This window comes from Oncorhynchus kisutch, linkage group LG27, assembly GCF_002021735.2.
Source record: "Oncorhynchus kisutch isolate 150728-3 linkage group LG27, Okis_V2, whole genome shotgun sequence".
Taxonomy (NCBI): Eukaryota; Metazoa; Chordata; class Actinopteri; order Salmoniformes; family Salmonidae; genus Oncorhynchus; species Oncorhynchus kisutch.
Window position 1 is genome coordinate 44,429,320 of NC_034200.2, and position 18,154 is coordinate 44,447,473.

Below are 18,154 nucleotides of genomic sequence, written 5' to 3' on the forward strand. Positions count from 1 at the left end.
TAGGGAGTATCTGATGGGTTCAGTCCTAGACCAGTAAACCACTGAGATAATAAAGCAGGAGACATGTAGGGAGTATCTGACAGGTTCAGTCCTAGACCAGTAAACCATGGAGATAATAGAGCAGGAGACAGGTAGGGAGTATCTGACAGGTTCAGTCCTAGACCAGTAAACCACTGAGATAATAGGAGAGTAGGAGACAGGTAGGGAGTATCTGATGGGTTCAGTCCTAGACCAGTAAACCACGGAGATAATAGAGCAGGAAAGCTATTCTCACAGCAGTCGCTGTAGGGACAGGAACAGAAGGAGCAGTGCTAGTAGCAAAGGATGCTCTATTAACTACATGGAACTGGACTACAGTGCAAATGAGGGGTATTGTGAAATATGGGTCAGGAGCCGTGTTAGTAATAGCGGGGGTTACTTTGGTGATATTGTTGGGATATCATGTACATTGATGTTAAAACGAATACACAGTGTTGAGTTACCTCAAGATGAGGTAAAACTGATAAAGGCTACCGCACGAATATATCGGGTGGCTATGGAGGAAGATGATGGGGAGCAAAGGGAGAATGACATGGCTTGGGAACACCTCTTGGATCCTGTAGTCTGACGGGGAAGACTGGGCGAAAGCATGAGGAGGCGTTTAAGGGCATTCATTTTTGCCAACTTCGGCAGAAAAGTATCCTGAAGGCAAAGTCAGGCTAAGAGAGCGTGGGAATTGTCATGTTATCAAACTATGCGTTGTCATGCATATATAATTGTGCATATCTTTTAATATATATATATATATATATATATATATATATATATATATATATATTTTAATTCTCCTTTTTTCTCCCCAATTTCATTGTATCCAATTGTTAGTAGTTACTGTCTTGTCTCATTGCTACAACTCCCGCACGGATTCGGGAGAGGCGAAGGTCGAGAGCCATGCATCCTCCAAAACACAACCCAACCAAGCCGCACTGCTTCTTAACACAGCGCGCATCCCACCTGGAAGCCAGCCGCACCAATGTGTCGGAGGAAACACCGTACACCTGGCGACATGGTCAGCGTGCACTGCGCCCGGCCCATCACAGGAGTCGCTAGTGTGCGATGAGACAAGGATATCCCTGCCGGCCAAACCCTCCCTATCCCGGACGCCGCTAGGCCAATTGTGCAGCGCCCATGGGCCTCCCGGTCGCGGCCGGCTGTGACAGAGCCTGGGCTCGAACCCAGAGATAATTGTGCATATCTTAACACGGTATTAATGCTGTTATGTTTGTGTGTCTTTTTTGTTGCTTTCCAAATCTTGTGCTATTACTCTCTTAGGAACCAGGAGGAGAAATTGGAGAAACTAAAAGCCTCTCCAGCTGACATGGAGCAAGCCAGCAGATTCAGCTGGAATGGCATTTTGTTGTATGATGAGATGGAAATAAATTTGTGTATCGTGTGATAATAGAACAGATCCCATAAGTCTCTGAGTTTGTAAACCTAACCTTGTTATCATTGTTAGTTAATTTATTATTATTTTTTATTTTTTTCATGTCTTGTTATCATTGTTTGTTCATTTATAAGTAATTTCCAAGTTTATGTAAGTTGAACATTAGGAAGCTATTGTTCCAGGCTGGGGCCTGTTAGATTCTGGTTTAAACTTGAACATTGTTATACTCAGAAGCGTAGTATATAAAGGAGTAAAAGAGAGTGGTTTTTACATCAGAAGTTAATGGTATCTGTAGAAGACAGATGCCTGTGAAATTGGGAGGTGGGTGGAGATATTTGGTCAGGTCAGTTTCCCTTAACTAGCTAACGTTAGCTGGCTCGTTATGTGACGTGTGTAATACTACACGTTGTTTACGTTCATTGTTTACCTAGCTAGCTACATGTCTTAAACTAAAGTGTACAACACCCATTGAATATGGCCGGTGTCAGTAAACATCTGCAAAAAAGCGTAATGAAATTGTTGCCAGCAGAGCTGGTTAGGCAGTGTTCATGTTATCCAGAGGTAAATAAATCATCAGTCAGAGCTCAAATGTGCGCTCCGAGAGCGAAACGAAATGGGTGGGGCTAAAGCTTAAGAGGTTGTGAACAATGCTGAATGGATGTAGACAAAGAAGTGCTCTTCACTAGATACCAAAACATTCAAAGGTCATTTTATCAAATGTGAGTTTACAAGTTGATCAACTTTCAAAGCAGAATTATCCAATATAAAAAACACAATTAAAAAATGTGCTACATAAGACCGAATCCGGGTTGTGAGTCACAAATGACTCAAATTGAGTAACAATAAATCATTTTGGAGAAATAATATGAATTGGCATATTAGGCATAACACCATTTGACCTTTTAAGATACCAAAATCTAGTTTTCGTTATCCTAATTTAGTTTTGTTTCCTGATTGTTTCAGTGCATTCAACAAGGGCATGAGACGAAGGAATGTGGTGTATCAGTGGAGAAGGTTTTGTGTACATGCTTTGGGGGTGCTCATGGGGCTGGAGATCGGAGGTGTCCGGTGAGAGAAAGGCAGGTTGATGTTGCCAGGGTCAGAATAGTACAGAAAGTGTCATATGCTGAAGCAGTGAAGAAAGAGAGTGGTAGAGGAAGATGGGTACAGGGTGAGGGATCATGATAGGATAAGGAGGCAGAGACCAATAGAGTGGGAGAGGAATAAATATGTGCTTCAGTAAAGTGGGTTTCTTAGCATTCATAGTCATGGTTAACTGTATTACAAGGTTTTACTGCATAATATTTATTTTAAATAGTAAAATGGGGAGAGTTTAGTGAGGGCTAATAGTTGGCAGGGTCATTTTCCTTTTTCCCAATTTTGTATTAGCGGAAGTTCATCTCGGTAGGCTGTGACTGGCCCCACACTCCAATACAGTAGGTGGCAGTGTATGCGCCTTAAAGTTGGCTACGATACGCCAACCCAATCCCAAAGAAGAAGGTGTGGTTTACTACCAGAGCGCTGTTTTACCGGCATTCTTCTACTACCGATCAATATGGATAGGCGAAAGCGCTCCAGAGAAGATTTACCGACAGCGGACAGTGACCATTTCAATACCCCGGAGGAGAGAGTTTATGCCGGACTGTCGCGGGACGGGGACTTAAGGCAGTGGAGTGTCGAGGACACTTGCAGATACCTGCGTCTGGAAGGGCTCGGGATATGGGAGGAGAAATTCAGAGGTTCGATTGTTGTGATCACTGTTTTGCATGTCTTCACTAACTAGCTACATACACATGATCTTTGACTGACCAAGCCAATGTGGCTTGTAACTCTAAACTAAACTGCAGAGAAAGTGACTGGGTCAGCAGCAGAGGAATTGCTAGCCCACTAGATCAGCTGTTGGCTAAAATCAAATTGTATTAGTCACATGCGCCGAAGACAACAGGTGTAGTAGACCTTACAGTGAAATGCTGAATACAACAGGTGTAGTAGACCTTGCAGTGAAATGCTGAATACAACAGCTGTAGTAGACCTTGCAGTGAAATGCTGAATACAACAGGTGAAGTAGACCTTGCAGTGAAATGCTGAATACAACAGGTGTAGTAGACCTTACAGTGAAATGCTGAATACAACAGCTGTAGGTAGACCTTACAGTGAAATGCTGAATACAACAGCTGTAGGTAGACCTTACAGTGAAATGCTGAAAAAAAAACAGGTGTAGGTCTTACAGTGAAATGCTGAATACAACCGGTGTAGTAGATCTTACAGTGAAATGCTGAATACAACAGGTGTAGTAGACCTTACAGGGAAATACTGAATACAACAGGTGTAGACCTCAGTGAAATGCTGAATACAACAGGTGTAGTAGACTTTACAGTGAATTGCTGAATACAACAGGTGTAGTAGACCTTACAGTGAAATGCTGAATACAAAAGGTGTAGTAGACCTTACAGTGAAATGTTTACTTACAAGCCTCTAACCGACAGTGCAGTTAAAAAATATGCATAAGAATAAGAGATTTAAGTAACAAGTAATTAAAGAGGAGCCTTAAAAAAAGATCAATAAATACAGAGGGTGCCGGTACAGAGTCAATGTGTGGGGGCACCGGTTAGTTGAGGTAGTATGTACATGTGGGTAGAGTTAATTAAAGTTACTATGCATTGATGACAACGGAGAGTGGCAGTGGTGTGTGGGGGGGGGGCAGCAATGTGAATAGTCTGGGTAGCCATTTGACTAGATGTTCAGGAGTCTTATTGCTTGGGTGTAGAAGCTGTTTAGAAGCCTCTTGGACCTACACTTGGTGCTCCGGTACCTCTTGCCGTGTGGTAGCAGAGAGAACAGTTTATGACTTAGGTGGCTGGAGTCTTTGACCATTTTTAGGGCCTTCCTTTGACACCGCCTGGTATAGAGGTCCTGGATGGAAGGAAGCTTGGCCCCCGTGATGTACTGGGCTGTTCGCACTACCCTAAAGACTAATTTACATTGTCCTTTGAACTACAGTACCCTAGCTAGGCTAACTACAGTTGAAGTCGGAAATTTACATACACTTAGGTTGTAGTTTTGGCAAGTCGGTTAAGACATCTACTTTTCTGCATGGCACAAGTAATTTTCCAACAATTGTTTACAGACAGATTATTTCACTTAATTCACTGTATCACTATTCCAGTGGGTCAGAAGTTTACTTGCACTAAGTTGACTGTGCCTTTAAACAGCTTGGAAAATTCCAGAAAACGGTGTCATGGCTTTAGAAGTCTCTGATAGGCTAATTGACATAATTTGAGTCAATTGGAGGTGTACCTGTAGATGTATTTCAAGGCCTACCTTCAAACTCTGTGCCTCTTTGCTGGACATCATCGGAAAATGAAAAGAAATCAGCCAAGACCTCAGGAAAGAAATTGTAAACCTCTACAAATCTGTTTCATTCTTGGGAGCAATTTCCAAACACCTGAAGCTACCATGTTCATCTGTCCAAACAATAGTATGGAAGTATAAACACCATGGGACCACGCAGCCATCATACCGCTCAGGAAGGAGATGCATTCTGTCACCTAGAGATGAACCTACTTTGGTGCGAAAAGTGCAAATCAATCCCAGAACAACAGCAAAGGACCTTGTGAAGATGCTGGAGGAAACGACATAACCTGAAAGGCAGCTCAGCAAGGAAGAAGCCACTGCTCCTAAACCGCCATTAACAAAAGCCAGACTACAGTTTGCAACTGCACATGGGGACAAAGATCTTACTTTTTGGAGAAATGTCCTCTGGTCTGGTAAACAAAAATAGGACTGTTTGGTCATAATGACCATCGTTATGTTTGGAGGAAAAGGGGGAAGGCTTCTAAGCCGAAGAACACCATCCCAACCGTGAAGCATGAGGGTGGCAGCATCATGTTGTGGGGGTGCTTTGCTGAAGGAGGGACTGGTGCACTTCACAAAATAGATGGCATCATGAGGACAGAAAATTATGTGGATATATTGAAACAACATCTCAAGACATAGGTCAGGAAGTTAAAGTTTGGTCGCAAATGGGTCTTCCAAATGGACAATGATCCCAAGCATACTTCCAAAGTTGTGGCAAAATGGCTTCAGGACAACAAAGTCAAGGTATTGGAGTGGCCATCACAAAGTCCTCAATCCTATAGAAAATGTGTGGGCAGAACTGAAAAAGCGTGTGCGAGCAAGGAGGCCTACAAACATGACTCAGTTACTCCAGCTCTGTCAGGAGGGGCCAAAATTCGCCTCAACCCTCAACCTTCTAGCCCGAAGTTGTGCGCTATCGACTGTGCCCCAAAAGCATGCTTGTGTGGCAGTGTCGATATCCGCGCTTATAAACCCAGGGTCGTTACACTCAGTGAACTAATCCATTGGGCTCCCGAGTGGTGCACCGGTCTAAGGCATTGCATCTCATTGCTAGAGGAGTCACTACAGACCCTGGTTCGATCCCAGGCTGTATCACAACCGGCCAAGATCGGGAGTTCCATAGGGTGGCGCACAATTGGCCCAGCATTGTCAGGGTTAGAGGAGGGTTAGGGGAAGGGTTGATACCTAGTCAGTTGTATAACTGAATGCATTCAACTGAAATGTGTCTTCAGCATTTAAGTGCCATAATCGACATCCACGTCATCGCCGCCCGGGGAACAGTGGGATAACTGCCTTGCTCAGGGTTAGGCCGGCATTGTAAAATAAGAATTTGTTCTTAACTGAACTTCCCTAGTTAAATCAAGGTACATAAAAAAATAGACTAAAAGCCAATTCATGCTTGATCCAAAAATGTGGTCGGAGGCTCCGTATGGAGGGTGTGACACAATTTTGCCGCCTCCAGAGGCCAAATCGAGCACCGTGCCGCATTGCCATGGCGTTCCCAAATTGTATAACAACACGGAGGGCTCTGTATTGCTCCGCATTTACATGGTTGGTTGATGGTAGTTGGGGGCAGTACATCCTGTATCAACACAAACCCACTTCCTTGACAACAGCTCCGCGAAGTTGCTGCCAATGCAGACGTCAGAACTTAATAGTTACCGTCGTCCTTCCGTGCACCGTTCTTCACTCTGTCCGTCTGCACACACTTGAAACATGGACCAATCCTTTACAGTTCTTACACCTGCAGTGGTTTGGGGATGAAAGCTCGTACAGCGTATCTTACATAACCAAACTTCACATGTGAAGGTAGATGCTCTTTATAAAACAACAGGACCGTTAGACTTTCCTCGTTCTCCATTCACCCAGTCAGACTCCAGGCACCAACCACACCAGAAATTCTCTTCAGGTATTAAATCTGAACATCCGGCGTCACCCCTGAGATGACTCCTTTGACGGGCTCTCTACTCCGAAGTTCAAAGCACAAAACTCTTCTTGTCCGAATTATTTTATTAAGGCCCACTGCAATGAATCAAAATAAGACCACTCCTTGTCACTCTGACAGTCTTGTCTTTTCCCAGCATACACTTCACCATTTTCAACACCTCAAGTGAGTTTCCCAAATACATCCTCACTCAACAAACGCATCCCAACAAGAAGCGATTCATTACCATTCATAGACGTATCCTTCACTCCAATTTTTGACAATTTATTATTTATTTCAGTTTTCGACTGAACGTGCTGCTTGATTCGAACTCGGCATTCACTTCCACCATTTTCCCCATCAACCATCAGACTACAACAGAATAGTCTACCTGTGCTAATTAACCGGAAGACAGACACCATAAACGTGTTGTCACTAAAAAATACTGCCTGCTGCAACTGTGTTAAAATAGTGTACAGTAAGTGTGTATTTTTCAGTTGTGATTATTATTTTGATGTGATATGAAAGTATAAGGATTTCTGTTTCTAGAACCGTACCGCAATTGAGAATCGATTTACGTTTAGATGGAGTATTTGGCTGTTTTGGTTTCCAGAGCCAATTCAACCTTTTAAACAGAACATATAAGGTCCTTGGACTATAAGCAGGGTGGGAAATTAACACTAGCCACCAGCTAAATGTTAGTACATTTTGGCATTGACAGGTAGAATGTGTAATATTTCCATCCACATTGGCAGGTGGTCACACAGCGAATTTGTGAGAATATTTTCTTATGTGTTTGTCAGCTCTGTAAGATACGAGTTTCAACATTACAGTGGTGAAAACGGGGTGTGGTACAGCATAGGTTCAAACAATAGAGAGAAATATGGAGACCTTGCCCGCTGGAACACACTCTAATATCCACTACTATCTGTCGTGCTCTTTTCTTTGACATCACGTTTAATCCATTTCTAAACCATTCAATAAGTGTTTTATCATTACAAAACATGTGCATGCAGTTTCTGTGATTTCTTTATGAATTTTCCACCCTGGTGGACCAAAAGGTACATTTCCCACCCGACCATAAGGAGTACCATTAGGCTCCTTTAATCCATTATCCACTAACCCTCTCCTTACTTTCTCTCTGGTATCTGTTAGTGCCCAGCATCAAGGTTGTTCCAGCCAAATAACTGATTCTATCTAATGAAGAGGAAGGTTGGTAGACTTGCACACAGGAAAGATGATCTGTCCTTTTTGTTTGGTTTTTTTCCCCACACAGAGCAACAGATAACAGGAGTGGGGTTACGATACCTTACAGAGACACATCTGGAGAATATGGGCATAGGGTATGTGTGGTGTGGTTTCGGTATGGGGTCTGGTCATTTCAGTGTACCAATCTTCAGTGGTATGTCAATCTAATGTGCACTTTCTAATTTTGGTGTATTTGTTGTGACAGATTTCTCTTTGTCAATTTCTTGAGGATTGTGATGCTCTGATTTTGGTGTCATGATTATGAACGGACTCTCTCTCTCCTCAGGCCTCTTGGCACACGGCTGCAGATTCTGCACTGCCTGAGGAAGCTGTGGCAGATTGCAGCAGAGACCAAGGTAACGCAATAGAGGTTTTAGAGGCCCTCTTGGCTGCAGAGACCAAGTGTTGCTCTTTTAAACTGAATTTTCTGAAATTCTACACATTTTACTATGGGGCAGAAATACAATTTTAAAGTTTAAAGCTAGTTTCCAGCTATTCTATGTATTTGTCATTGGGCTGAGAGAAAAGTTGCAGTTTCAAAGTTAATATCCTGCAATTCTACACATTTTGCCATGGGGCTGAGTTAACATTATGCCTTGTTCTTATGCTATCTGAGTGACTCAAACATTATAACAAAAACAATGGAGGCCCCATGACATCTTAGATTCTCCCTGATTTGTCTAGTTTTTATTTTGGTGATTGTTCATTCTTAAATGTGATCTTATTAAAAAACAATATTGCTCCACTGTCTTTTCTACTTACTTTATATCTGGTTTTAGTCCTTTAGGTTTACACTGAAAACGTTTGACCCGGAAATTATTTAGCAAAAGGGGAAACATTGACTTTGAGCTCACATTGAGAGGCTGATGGACAGGGAGAGGTATAGATAGAGAACAATGCATGGGAGAGAAAATCACCTCAACCACAACCTTCATTTTTATTTTATTTATTTATTATTGTGAAAGAAGTAAAACACCCTGAGTAATAGCTGTTTTTTTTCATGTTCTCTATTCCCTGTTTTATAATGTTTTTAAATTTTATTGCAAGAGTAATGACCCTACTCTAACCACGGCCACATAACTAGAGCTGCACCCTTTTCTATTCCAGAGAGGGAAAAATAGAGGAAGAGTAGTATCAACAATAAGATATATTATTGTCTCCTGTAGGTGTTTAATGACCCCATCCATGGCCATGTAGAGATGCATCCTCTGCTGGTCCGTATCATCGACACCCCTCAGTTCCAGAGGCTCCGCCACATTAAGCAGCTGGGAGGAACATACTTTGTCTTCCCTGGAGCCTCCCACAACCGCTTCGAACACTCCATAGGGTATGTAGGAGTGTGTGTAAGTATGCACTAGCATAGAGTACAAGTGTGGGTGCCTGAGCACTTCATAGTTTAAAGGTGTGTGGGCTTGACCTATATAGGGTGTGTACACCTTTTTAAATCCAAGATGTGGAGTGTACATGCGCAAATTGGCATTTAGTCTATTTGGTTTTAGAGGCCCTACCCTGCATTCAAAGTGTGTGTGGTGTCAGGAAAATAACCTCACACTCAACGTCAGCAAAACAAAGGAGATGATCGTGGACTTCAGGAAACAGCAGAGGGAGCAGCCCCCTATCCACATCGACAGGACAATAGTGGAGAAGGTGGAAAGTTTTTTAAGTTCCTCGGCGTACACATCACGGACAAACTGAATTGGCCCACCCACACAGACAGCGTGGTGAAGAAGGTGCAACAGTGCCTCTTCAACCTCAGGAGGCTGAAGAAATTTGGCTTATCTCCAAAAACACTCACAAACATTTACAGATGCACAATCGAGAGCATCGTGTCGGGCTGTATCACTGCCTGGTACGGCAACTGCTCCGCCCACAACCGTAAGGCTCTCCAGAGGGTAGTGAGGTCTGCACAATGCATCACCAGGGGCAAACTACCTGCCCTCCAGGACACCTACACCACCCGATGTCACAGGAAGGCCATAAAGATCATCAAGGACAACAACCACCCGAGCCACTGCCTGTTCACCCCGCTATCATCCAGAAGGCGAGGTCAGTACAGGTGCATCAAAGCTGGGACCGAGAGACTGACAGCCACTAACATTGAGTGGCTGCTGCCACTTTAAACAATGTTTACATACCCTACATTACTCATCTCATATGTATATACTGTACTCTCTACCATCTACTGCATCTTGCCTATGCCGCACGGCCATCGCTCATCCATATATTTATATGTACATATTCTTATTAATTCCTTTACACTTGTGTTTAAAAGGTAGTAGTTGTGAAATTGTTAGATTACTTGTTAGATATTACTGAATGGTCGGCACTAGAAGCACAAGCATTTTGCTACACTCGCATTAACATCTGTTAACCATGTGTATGTGACAAATAAGATTTGATTTGATTTCAATTTCACAATAGAAACTGTCCTGGTTCTTTTTCAGCCCCTAGCCCCTTCCTTAAGCTCCCAGTTCCCAGTGGTTACCTAGCAGGTTTCCTGAGTTGTAAAATGGTTGTTGTGGTCGTGTGTTTCAGGGTAGGCTACCTGGCAGGTTCGCTGGTCCAGGAGTTGAATGAGAGACAACCAGAGCTCTTCATCTCTCGTAGAGACATATTGTGTGTCCAGATCGCCGGTCTCTGTCACGACCTGGGTGAGTCTCACACACACATCATATATATATATATATACACTTTTTTTTTTTCAATCTTACTTTCTCATAAATGTGATATCTCTCACTCTCCAGGTCATGGTCCTTTCTCCCATATGTTTGATGGGATGTTCATCCCCAAAGTGCGTCCAGAATCTAAGTGGAATGTAAGACCTTTCTTTCCTCATCCTCTCCCGTTTCCTCCTTTTTCGCTCTGTCTACATGTCTGTGCTGTTGTTTGTGTCAATATCTTCCTGTGTGTGCTCAAACATGTGCAGGTCACCTTGTGTGTGTTACAGCACGAGGAGGCGTCCCTGGCCATGTTTGACCACCTGGTGTGTGAGAACGCCTTGGAGCCGGCGATGAAGGCCCATGGCCTGGTCCTTCCTGATGACCTGGTCTTCATCAAGGAGCAGATTGCTGGACCACAGAACACTGTCCCCCTCAGCCAGGGAGTAAGTCAGCCAGCCAGTGAGCCGGTTAGTCAGTCAATCAACCAATTTAAGAATCATGGAGGTGTGGGTTCGTTTCCCACTTCTGACACCAATGGTAACGGAGACCACCCTAGTGGTGGAAGTTTCGGTGAAGAAGCCCAAACATGACGATAACAAAACAGAAAATATAAATTGGGGGTAAACTGAATAAATCAACACCTGAAAGCCACTCTGACCCTTGTTGCCTCCTCACTGAAACCTTCACCGCTAGGGCGGTAAACGTTACAATCATCAATCAACATCAATCAGTCAACAAACATCAATCAATATTACTTCATGAATATGATTTATTTATGCTTTCTAGCATTTCATTGTCTACGGGTTGAATTTAAACTAATTTGAACTAATTTGGAGTTTCATGCTCGGATGTCTGTCTGTAGTCTGAGTCTGATCTTTTTCCCTCCACAGTGGCCATATAAGGGCCGACCAGAGGAGAAGTCCTTCCTCTATGAGATTGTGGCCAACAAAAGGAACGGCATCGATGTAGACAAGTGGGACTACTTCGCCAGGTGAGTCCCCCAGTTGGAGTTTATCCCTTTTAGAAACTATGATCAATTACTGGAGTAAGCTTTATTAGAGATCTAACAATACATAGGAACATTGGAGTATATTAGGAAAATAGTATGGGTAACTTTTCTTAAATAATCTTCAGGGCCTAAAATGAACACCTGCCAAATGCGGGTAGATTTTGGCATTGGCAGGTAAGATGTTTATTTCAAACATCTAAGAATCCTATATAGCCTATTCCACCTTCCACCTAGCCTATTCCACCTTGCGCTTCAACACTGTCTGGCTATAATGTGCGCATTTGAATAGCTGAGTGAAATCTATATTTTCAGAAGCGCCTGCTCACAGGCATAAAACTATAAAAGTTGGTCTAATTTACTTGAAACTAAAGTCTACTGAAGTGAGACTTTGTCCTTGTGTTTCTTGTCTATTTACATTGTTTTGTTCACAAGCTAGGTTGTTTCTCTATGTTTGACTTTCAACTGCTAGGGAAGAGAAGACAAATCTTCTACTAGTCAGACTCAATCTCATAGGCACTAACATGACTCGAGTCATGCTACCACGGTAACCTCCCGCCCTTAAAGGGGCAGGTGAATTTTTTTGTATCATCTGTGATATTTTGGTTAAAAAAATGAAATTAATTTGTTGACGCACCCCAGTAGCGGGATAATTGTCATCAGCAACGCTGAATAGCAGTCAAATAATATTACAAAAAAATATTCGTAATCATGAAATCACAAGTGCAATATTGCAAAACACAGCTTAGCCTTTTGTTAATCCACCTGTCGTCTCAGATTTTGAAATGATGCTTTACAGCGAAAGCAATCCAAGCGTTTGTGTAAGTTTATCGATCGCATGACAAAACATTAAGTACACTTAGTATCAGGTAGCTTGGTCCCGAAAATCAGAAAAGCAACCAAATTAATCGTTTACGTTTGATCTTCGGATGTTTTCACTCACGAGACTCCCAGTTACACAACAAATGTTCCTTTTGTTCCATAAAGATTATTTTTATATACCTCTGTTTGTTTGTCGCGTTATGTTCAGAAATCCACAACGCAGATGAAAATTCCAAATAATATCCATAATGTCCACAGAAACATGTCAAACGTTTTTTATAATCAATCCTCAGGTTGTTTTTAAAATATATATTCGATAATATATCAACCGGGAGTGTAGGTTTTTGAAAAGGACCGGGAGAAACAATGGCCTCTTTACTCTGTTACACAAAACTCATTCTGAGAGCCCCCACCTATCCACTTACGCAATGTGATCTCTCTCGCTAAGCCTGGAACTATGTCTAAAGACTGTGGACACCTTAGGGAAGCCATAGAAAAAGGAATCTGGTTGATATCCCTTTAAATGGAGGATAGGCATGTATAGGAACAGAGAGGTTTCAAAATAAGAGGCACTTCCTGATTGGATTTTCCTCAGGTTTTCACCTGCAATATCAGTTCTGTTATACTCACAGACAATATTTTGACAGTTTTGGAAACTTTAGAGTGTTTTCTATCCTAATCGGACAATTATATGCATATTCTAGTTTCTGGGGCTGAGAAATAGGCCGTTTCAAATGGGTAAATTTTTGCCAAAATGAAAATACTGCCTCCAACACGCAAACGGTTAAACAATATACCACATTGCTTCTTTCTAGTATTACATTTCTTTTTTTTCAGAAACATTACAAAGCTCATCTGTTTTGTTGGTGTAATTGGTGTAATTTTAGTTGGTGTAATTTTAGCGGGAAAAAATATTTTTGCTGGTAAAAACGTTTTTTTTTGTCAAATGCTCCAAATAGACCTTATAGTGAAATGCTTACTTACCTTAACCAACAATGCTTTAAGAAGTTAAGAAAACAATTACATGAAGTCTTAGGTAAAAAATTGATAAGTAGAAAATAAAACTAACAAATAAACAGCAGCAGTAAAATAACAAGCAAGGCTTTTTACAGGGGGTGCCGGTACAGAGTCAATGTGTGGGGGCACCGGTTAGTCAAAGTAATTGAGGTATTATGTACATGTAGGTAGAGTTAAAGTGACTATGTATAGATTATAAATGGAGAGTAGCAGTGTAAAAGAGGGGTCTGGGTAGCCCTTTGATTAGCTGTTCAGGAGTCTTATGGCTTGGGGGGTTGAAGCTGTTAAGAAGCATTTTGGACCTAGATTTGGCACTCCGGTACCACTTGCCGTGCAGTAGCAGAGAGAACAGTCTATGACTAGGGTGGCTGGAGTCTTTGACCATTTTTAGGGCCTTCCTTTGGCACCGCCTGATATAGAGGTCCTGCATGGCAGGAAGCTTGGCCCCAGTGATGTACTGAACTGTACGCACTACCCTCTGTAGCACCTTGCGGTCGGAGGCCGAGCAGTTGCCATACCAGGCAGTGATGCAACCAGTCAGGATGCTCTCGATGGTGCAGCTGTAGAACCATTTGAGAATCTGGGGACCCATGCCAAGTCTCCTGCCTGCTTCACAACTGTCTTAGTGTGTTTAGACCATGATAGTTTGTTGGTGATGTTGACACCAAGGAATTTGAAGCTCTCAACCTGTTCCACTACAGCCTCGTCAATGAGAATGGGGGCGTACCTGGTCCTCCTTTTCCTGTAGTCCACACTCATCTCCTTTGTCTTGATCACGTCGAGGAAAAGGTTGTTGTCCTGGCACCACACGGCCAGGTCTCTGACCTCCTCCCTATAGGCGGTCTCATCGTTGTCGGTGATCAGGCCTACCACTGGTGTCATCGGCAAACTTAATGATGGTGTTGGAGTCATGCTTGGCCACGCAGTCATGAGTGAACAGGGAGTACAGGAGGGGACTGAGCACGCACCCCTGAGGGGCCCCCGTGTTGAGGATCAGCGTGGCGGATGTGTTGTTCCGTACCCTTACCACCTGACGCGGCGACCCGTCAGGAAGTCCAGGATCCAGTTGCAGAGGGAGGTGTTTAGTCCCAGGGTCCTTAGCTTAGTGATAAACTTCGAGGGCACTATGGTGTTGAATGCTGAGCTGTAATCAATGAATAGCATTCTCACATACACTACCCTTCAAAAGTTTGGGGTCACTTAAAACCTATTTTTTGTCCTTCAAAATAACATCAAATTGATCAGTGTAGACATTGTTAATGTTGTAAATGACTATTGTAGCTTGAAACAGCTGATTTTTTATGGAGTATCTACATAGGCGTACAGAGGCCCATTATCAGCAACAATCACTCCAGTGTTACAATTTTTTTATTTTTTTATTTCACCTTTATTTAACCAGGTAGGCTAGTTGAGAACAAGTTCTCATTTGCAACTGCGACCTGGCCAAGATAAAGCATAGCAGTGTGAGCATACAACAAAGAGTTACACATGGAGTAAACAATTAACAAGTCAATAACACAGTAGAAAACAAAGGGGGGGGTCTATATACAATGTGTGCAAAAGGCATGAGGAGGTAGGCAAATAATTACAATTTTGCAGATTAACACTGGAGTGATAAAAGAACAGATGGTCATGTACAGGTAGAGATATTGGTGTGCAGAAGAGCAGAAAAGTAAATAAATAAAAACAGTATGGGGATGAGGTAGGTGAAAAGGGTGGGCTATTTACCAATAGACTATGTACAGCTGCAGCGATCGGTTAGCTGCTCAGATAGCTGATGTTTGAAGTTGGTGAGGGAGATAAAAGTCTCCAACTTCAGCGATTTTTGCAATTCGTTCCAGTCACAGGCAGCAGAGTACTGGAACGAAAGGCGGCCAAATGAGGTGTTGGCTTTAGGGATGATCAGTGAGATACACCTGCTGGAGCGCGTGCTACGGATGGGTGTTGCCATCGTGACCAGTGAGCTGAGATAAGGCGGAGCTTTACCTAGCATAGACTTGTAGATGACCTGGAGCCAGTGGGTCTGGCGACGAATATGTAGCGAGGGCCAGCCGACTAGAGCATACAAGTCGCAGTGGTGGGTGGTATAAGGTGCTTTAGTGACAAAACGGATGGCACTGTGATAGACTGCATCCAGTTTGCTGAGTAGAGTGTTGGAAGCCATTTTGTAGATGACATCGCCGAAGTCGAGGATCGGTAGGATAGTCAGTTTTACTAGGGTAAGCTTGGCGGCTTGAGTGAAGGAGGCTTTGTTGTGGAATAGAAAGCCGACTCTTGATTTGATTTTCGATTGGAGATGTTTGATATGAGTCTGGAAGGAGAGTTTGCAGTCTAGCCAGACACCTAGGTACTTATAGACGTCCACATATTCTAGGTCGGAACCATCCAGGGTGGTGATGCTAGTCGGGCATGCAGGTGCAGGCAGCGACCGGTTGAAAAGCATGCATTTGGTTTTACTAGCGTTTAAGAGCAGTTGGAGGCCACGGAAGGAGTGTTGTATGGCATTGAAGCTTGTTTGGAGGTTAGATAGCACAGTGTCCAAAGACGGGCCGAAAGTATATAGAATGGTGTCGTCTGCGTAGAGGTGGATCAGGGAATCGCCCGCAGCAAGAGCAACATCATTGATATACACAGAGAAAAGAGTCGGCCCGAGAATTGAACCCTGTGGCACCCCCATAGAGACTGCCAGAGGACCGGACAGCATGCCCTCCGATTTGACACACTGAACTCTGTCTGCAAAGTAATTGGTGAACCAGGCAAGGCAGTCATCCGAAAAACCGAGGCTACTGAGTCTGCCGATAAGAATATGGTGATTGACAGAGTCGAAAGCCTTGGCAAGGTCGATGAAGACGGCTGCACAGTACTGTCTTTTATCGATGGCGGTTATGATGTCGTTTAGTACCTTGAGTGTGGCTGAGGTGCACCCATGACCGGCTCGGAAACCAGATTGCACAGCGGAGAAGGTACGGTGGGATTCGAGATGGTCAGTGACCTGTTTGTTGACTTGGCTTTCGAAGACCTTAGATAGGCAGGGCAGGATGGATATAGGTCTGTAGCAGTTTGGGTCCAGGGTGTCTCCCCCTTTGAAGAGGGGGATGACTGCGGCAGCTTTCCAATCCTTGGGGATCTCAGACGAGATGAAAGAGAGGTTGAACAGGCTGGTAATAGGGGTTGCGACAATGGTGGCAGATAGTTTCAGAAATAGAGGGTCCAGATTGTCAAGCCCAGCTGATTTGTACGGGTCCAGGTTTTGCAGCTCTTTCAGAACATCTGCTATCTGGATTTGGGTAAAGGAGAACCTGGAGAGGCTTGGGCGAGGAGCTGCGGGGGGGGCGGAGCTGTTGGCCGAGGTTGAAGTAGCCAGGCGGAAGGCATGGCCAGCCGTTGAGAAATGCTTATTGAAGTTTTCGATAATCATGGATTTATCAGTGGTGACCGTGTTACCTAGCCTCAGTGCAGTGGGCAGCTGGGAGGAGGTGCTCTTGTTCTCCATGGACTTCACAGTGTCCCAGAACTTTTTGGAGTTGGAGCTACAGGATGCAAACTTCTGCCTGAAGAAGCTGGCCTTAGCTTTCCTGACTGACTGCATGTATTGGTTCCGGACTTCCCTGAACAGTTGCATATCACGGGGACTATTCGATGCTATTGCAGTCCGCCACAGGATGTTTTTGTGCTGGTCGAGGGCAGTCAGGTCTGGGGTGAACCAAGGGCTGTATCTGTTCTTAGTTCTGCATTTTTTGAACGGAGCATGCTTATCTAAAATGGTGAGGAAGTTACTTTTAAAGAATGACCAGGCATCCTCAACTGACGGGATGAGGTCAATGTCCTTCCAGGATACCCGGGCCAGGTCGATTAGAAAGGCCTGCTCACAGAAGTGTTTTAGGGAGCGTTTGACAGTGATGAGGGGTGGTCGTTTGACTGCGGCTCCGTAGCGGATACAGGCAATGAGGCAGTGATCGCTGAGATCCTGGTTGAAGACAGCGGAGGTGTATTTGGAGGGCCAGTTGGTCAGGATGACGTCTATGAGGGTGCCCTTGTTTACAGAGTTAGGGTTGTACCTGGTGGGTTCCTTGATGATTTGTGTGAGATTGAGGGCATCTAGCTTAGATTGTAGGACTGGCGGGGTGTTAAGCATATCCCAGTTTAGGTCACCTAACAGAACAAACTCTGAAGCTAGATGGGGGGCGATCAATTCACAAATGGTGTCCAGGGCACAGCTGGGAGCTGAGGGGGGTCGGTAGCAGGCGGCAACCGTGAGAGACTTGTTTCTGGAGAGAGTAATTTTCAAAATTAGTAGTTCGAACTGTTTGGGTATGGACCTGGAAAGTATGACATTACTTTGCAGGCTATCTCTGCAGTAAACTGCAACTCCTCCCCCTTTGGCAGTTCTATCTTGACGGAAGATGTTATAGTTGGGTATGGAAATCTCTGAATTTTTGGTGGCCTTCCTGAGCCAGGATTCAGACAATAGCACGTTGTGTTAGCTAATCCAAGTTTATCATTTGAAAAGGCTAGTTGATCATTAGAAAACCTTTTGCAATTATGTTAGCACAGCTGAAAACTGTTGTTCTGATTTAAAGAAGCAATACAACTGGTCTTCTTTAGACTAGTTGAGTATCTGGAGCATCAGCATTTGTGGGTTTAATTACAGGTTCAAAATGGCCAGAAACAAAGACCTTTCTTCTGAAACTCATCAG

The 18,154-nt window shown here is 43.7% G+C and overlaps 1 protein-coding gene across 11 annotated transcripts in view; it reads left to right on the forward strand.

Annotated features, from left to right (window-relative positions):
• The window catches only part of LOC109885155 (deoxynucleoside triphosphate triphosphohydrolase SAMHD1), a 44,737-nt gene that overhangs the window by 14,291 nt on the left and 12,292 nt on the right, over window positions 1–18,154 (forward strand). For 5 of the 11 annotated variants that reach the window (XM_031806748.1, XM_031806746.1, XM_031806747.1 and 2 more), the window contains 7 exons: window positions 7,981–8,047; window positions 8,239–8,308; window positions 9,119–9,279; window positions 10,488–10,603; window positions 10,697–10,767; window positions 10,879–11,079; window positions 11,503–11,603. In XM_031806748.1, coding sequence (XP_031662608.1) covers window positions 8,037–8,047; window positions 8,239–8,308; window positions 9,119–9,279; window positions 10,488–10,603; window positions 10,697–10,767; window positions 10,879–11,079; window positions 11,503–11,603 — 731 coding nt within the window. In that variant the 5' untranslated portion in view covers window positions 7,981–8,036. Of the gene's footprint in view, window positions 1–2,887; window positions 3,163–7,980; window positions 8,048–8,238; window positions 8,309–9,118; window positions 9,280–10,487; window positions 10,604–10,696; window positions 11,080–11,502; window positions 11,604–18,154 lie in introns of those variants that run through there. The other 6 variants (XM_020477012.2, XM_020477009.2, XM_020477010.2 and 3 more) reach the window with 6 other exon arrangements.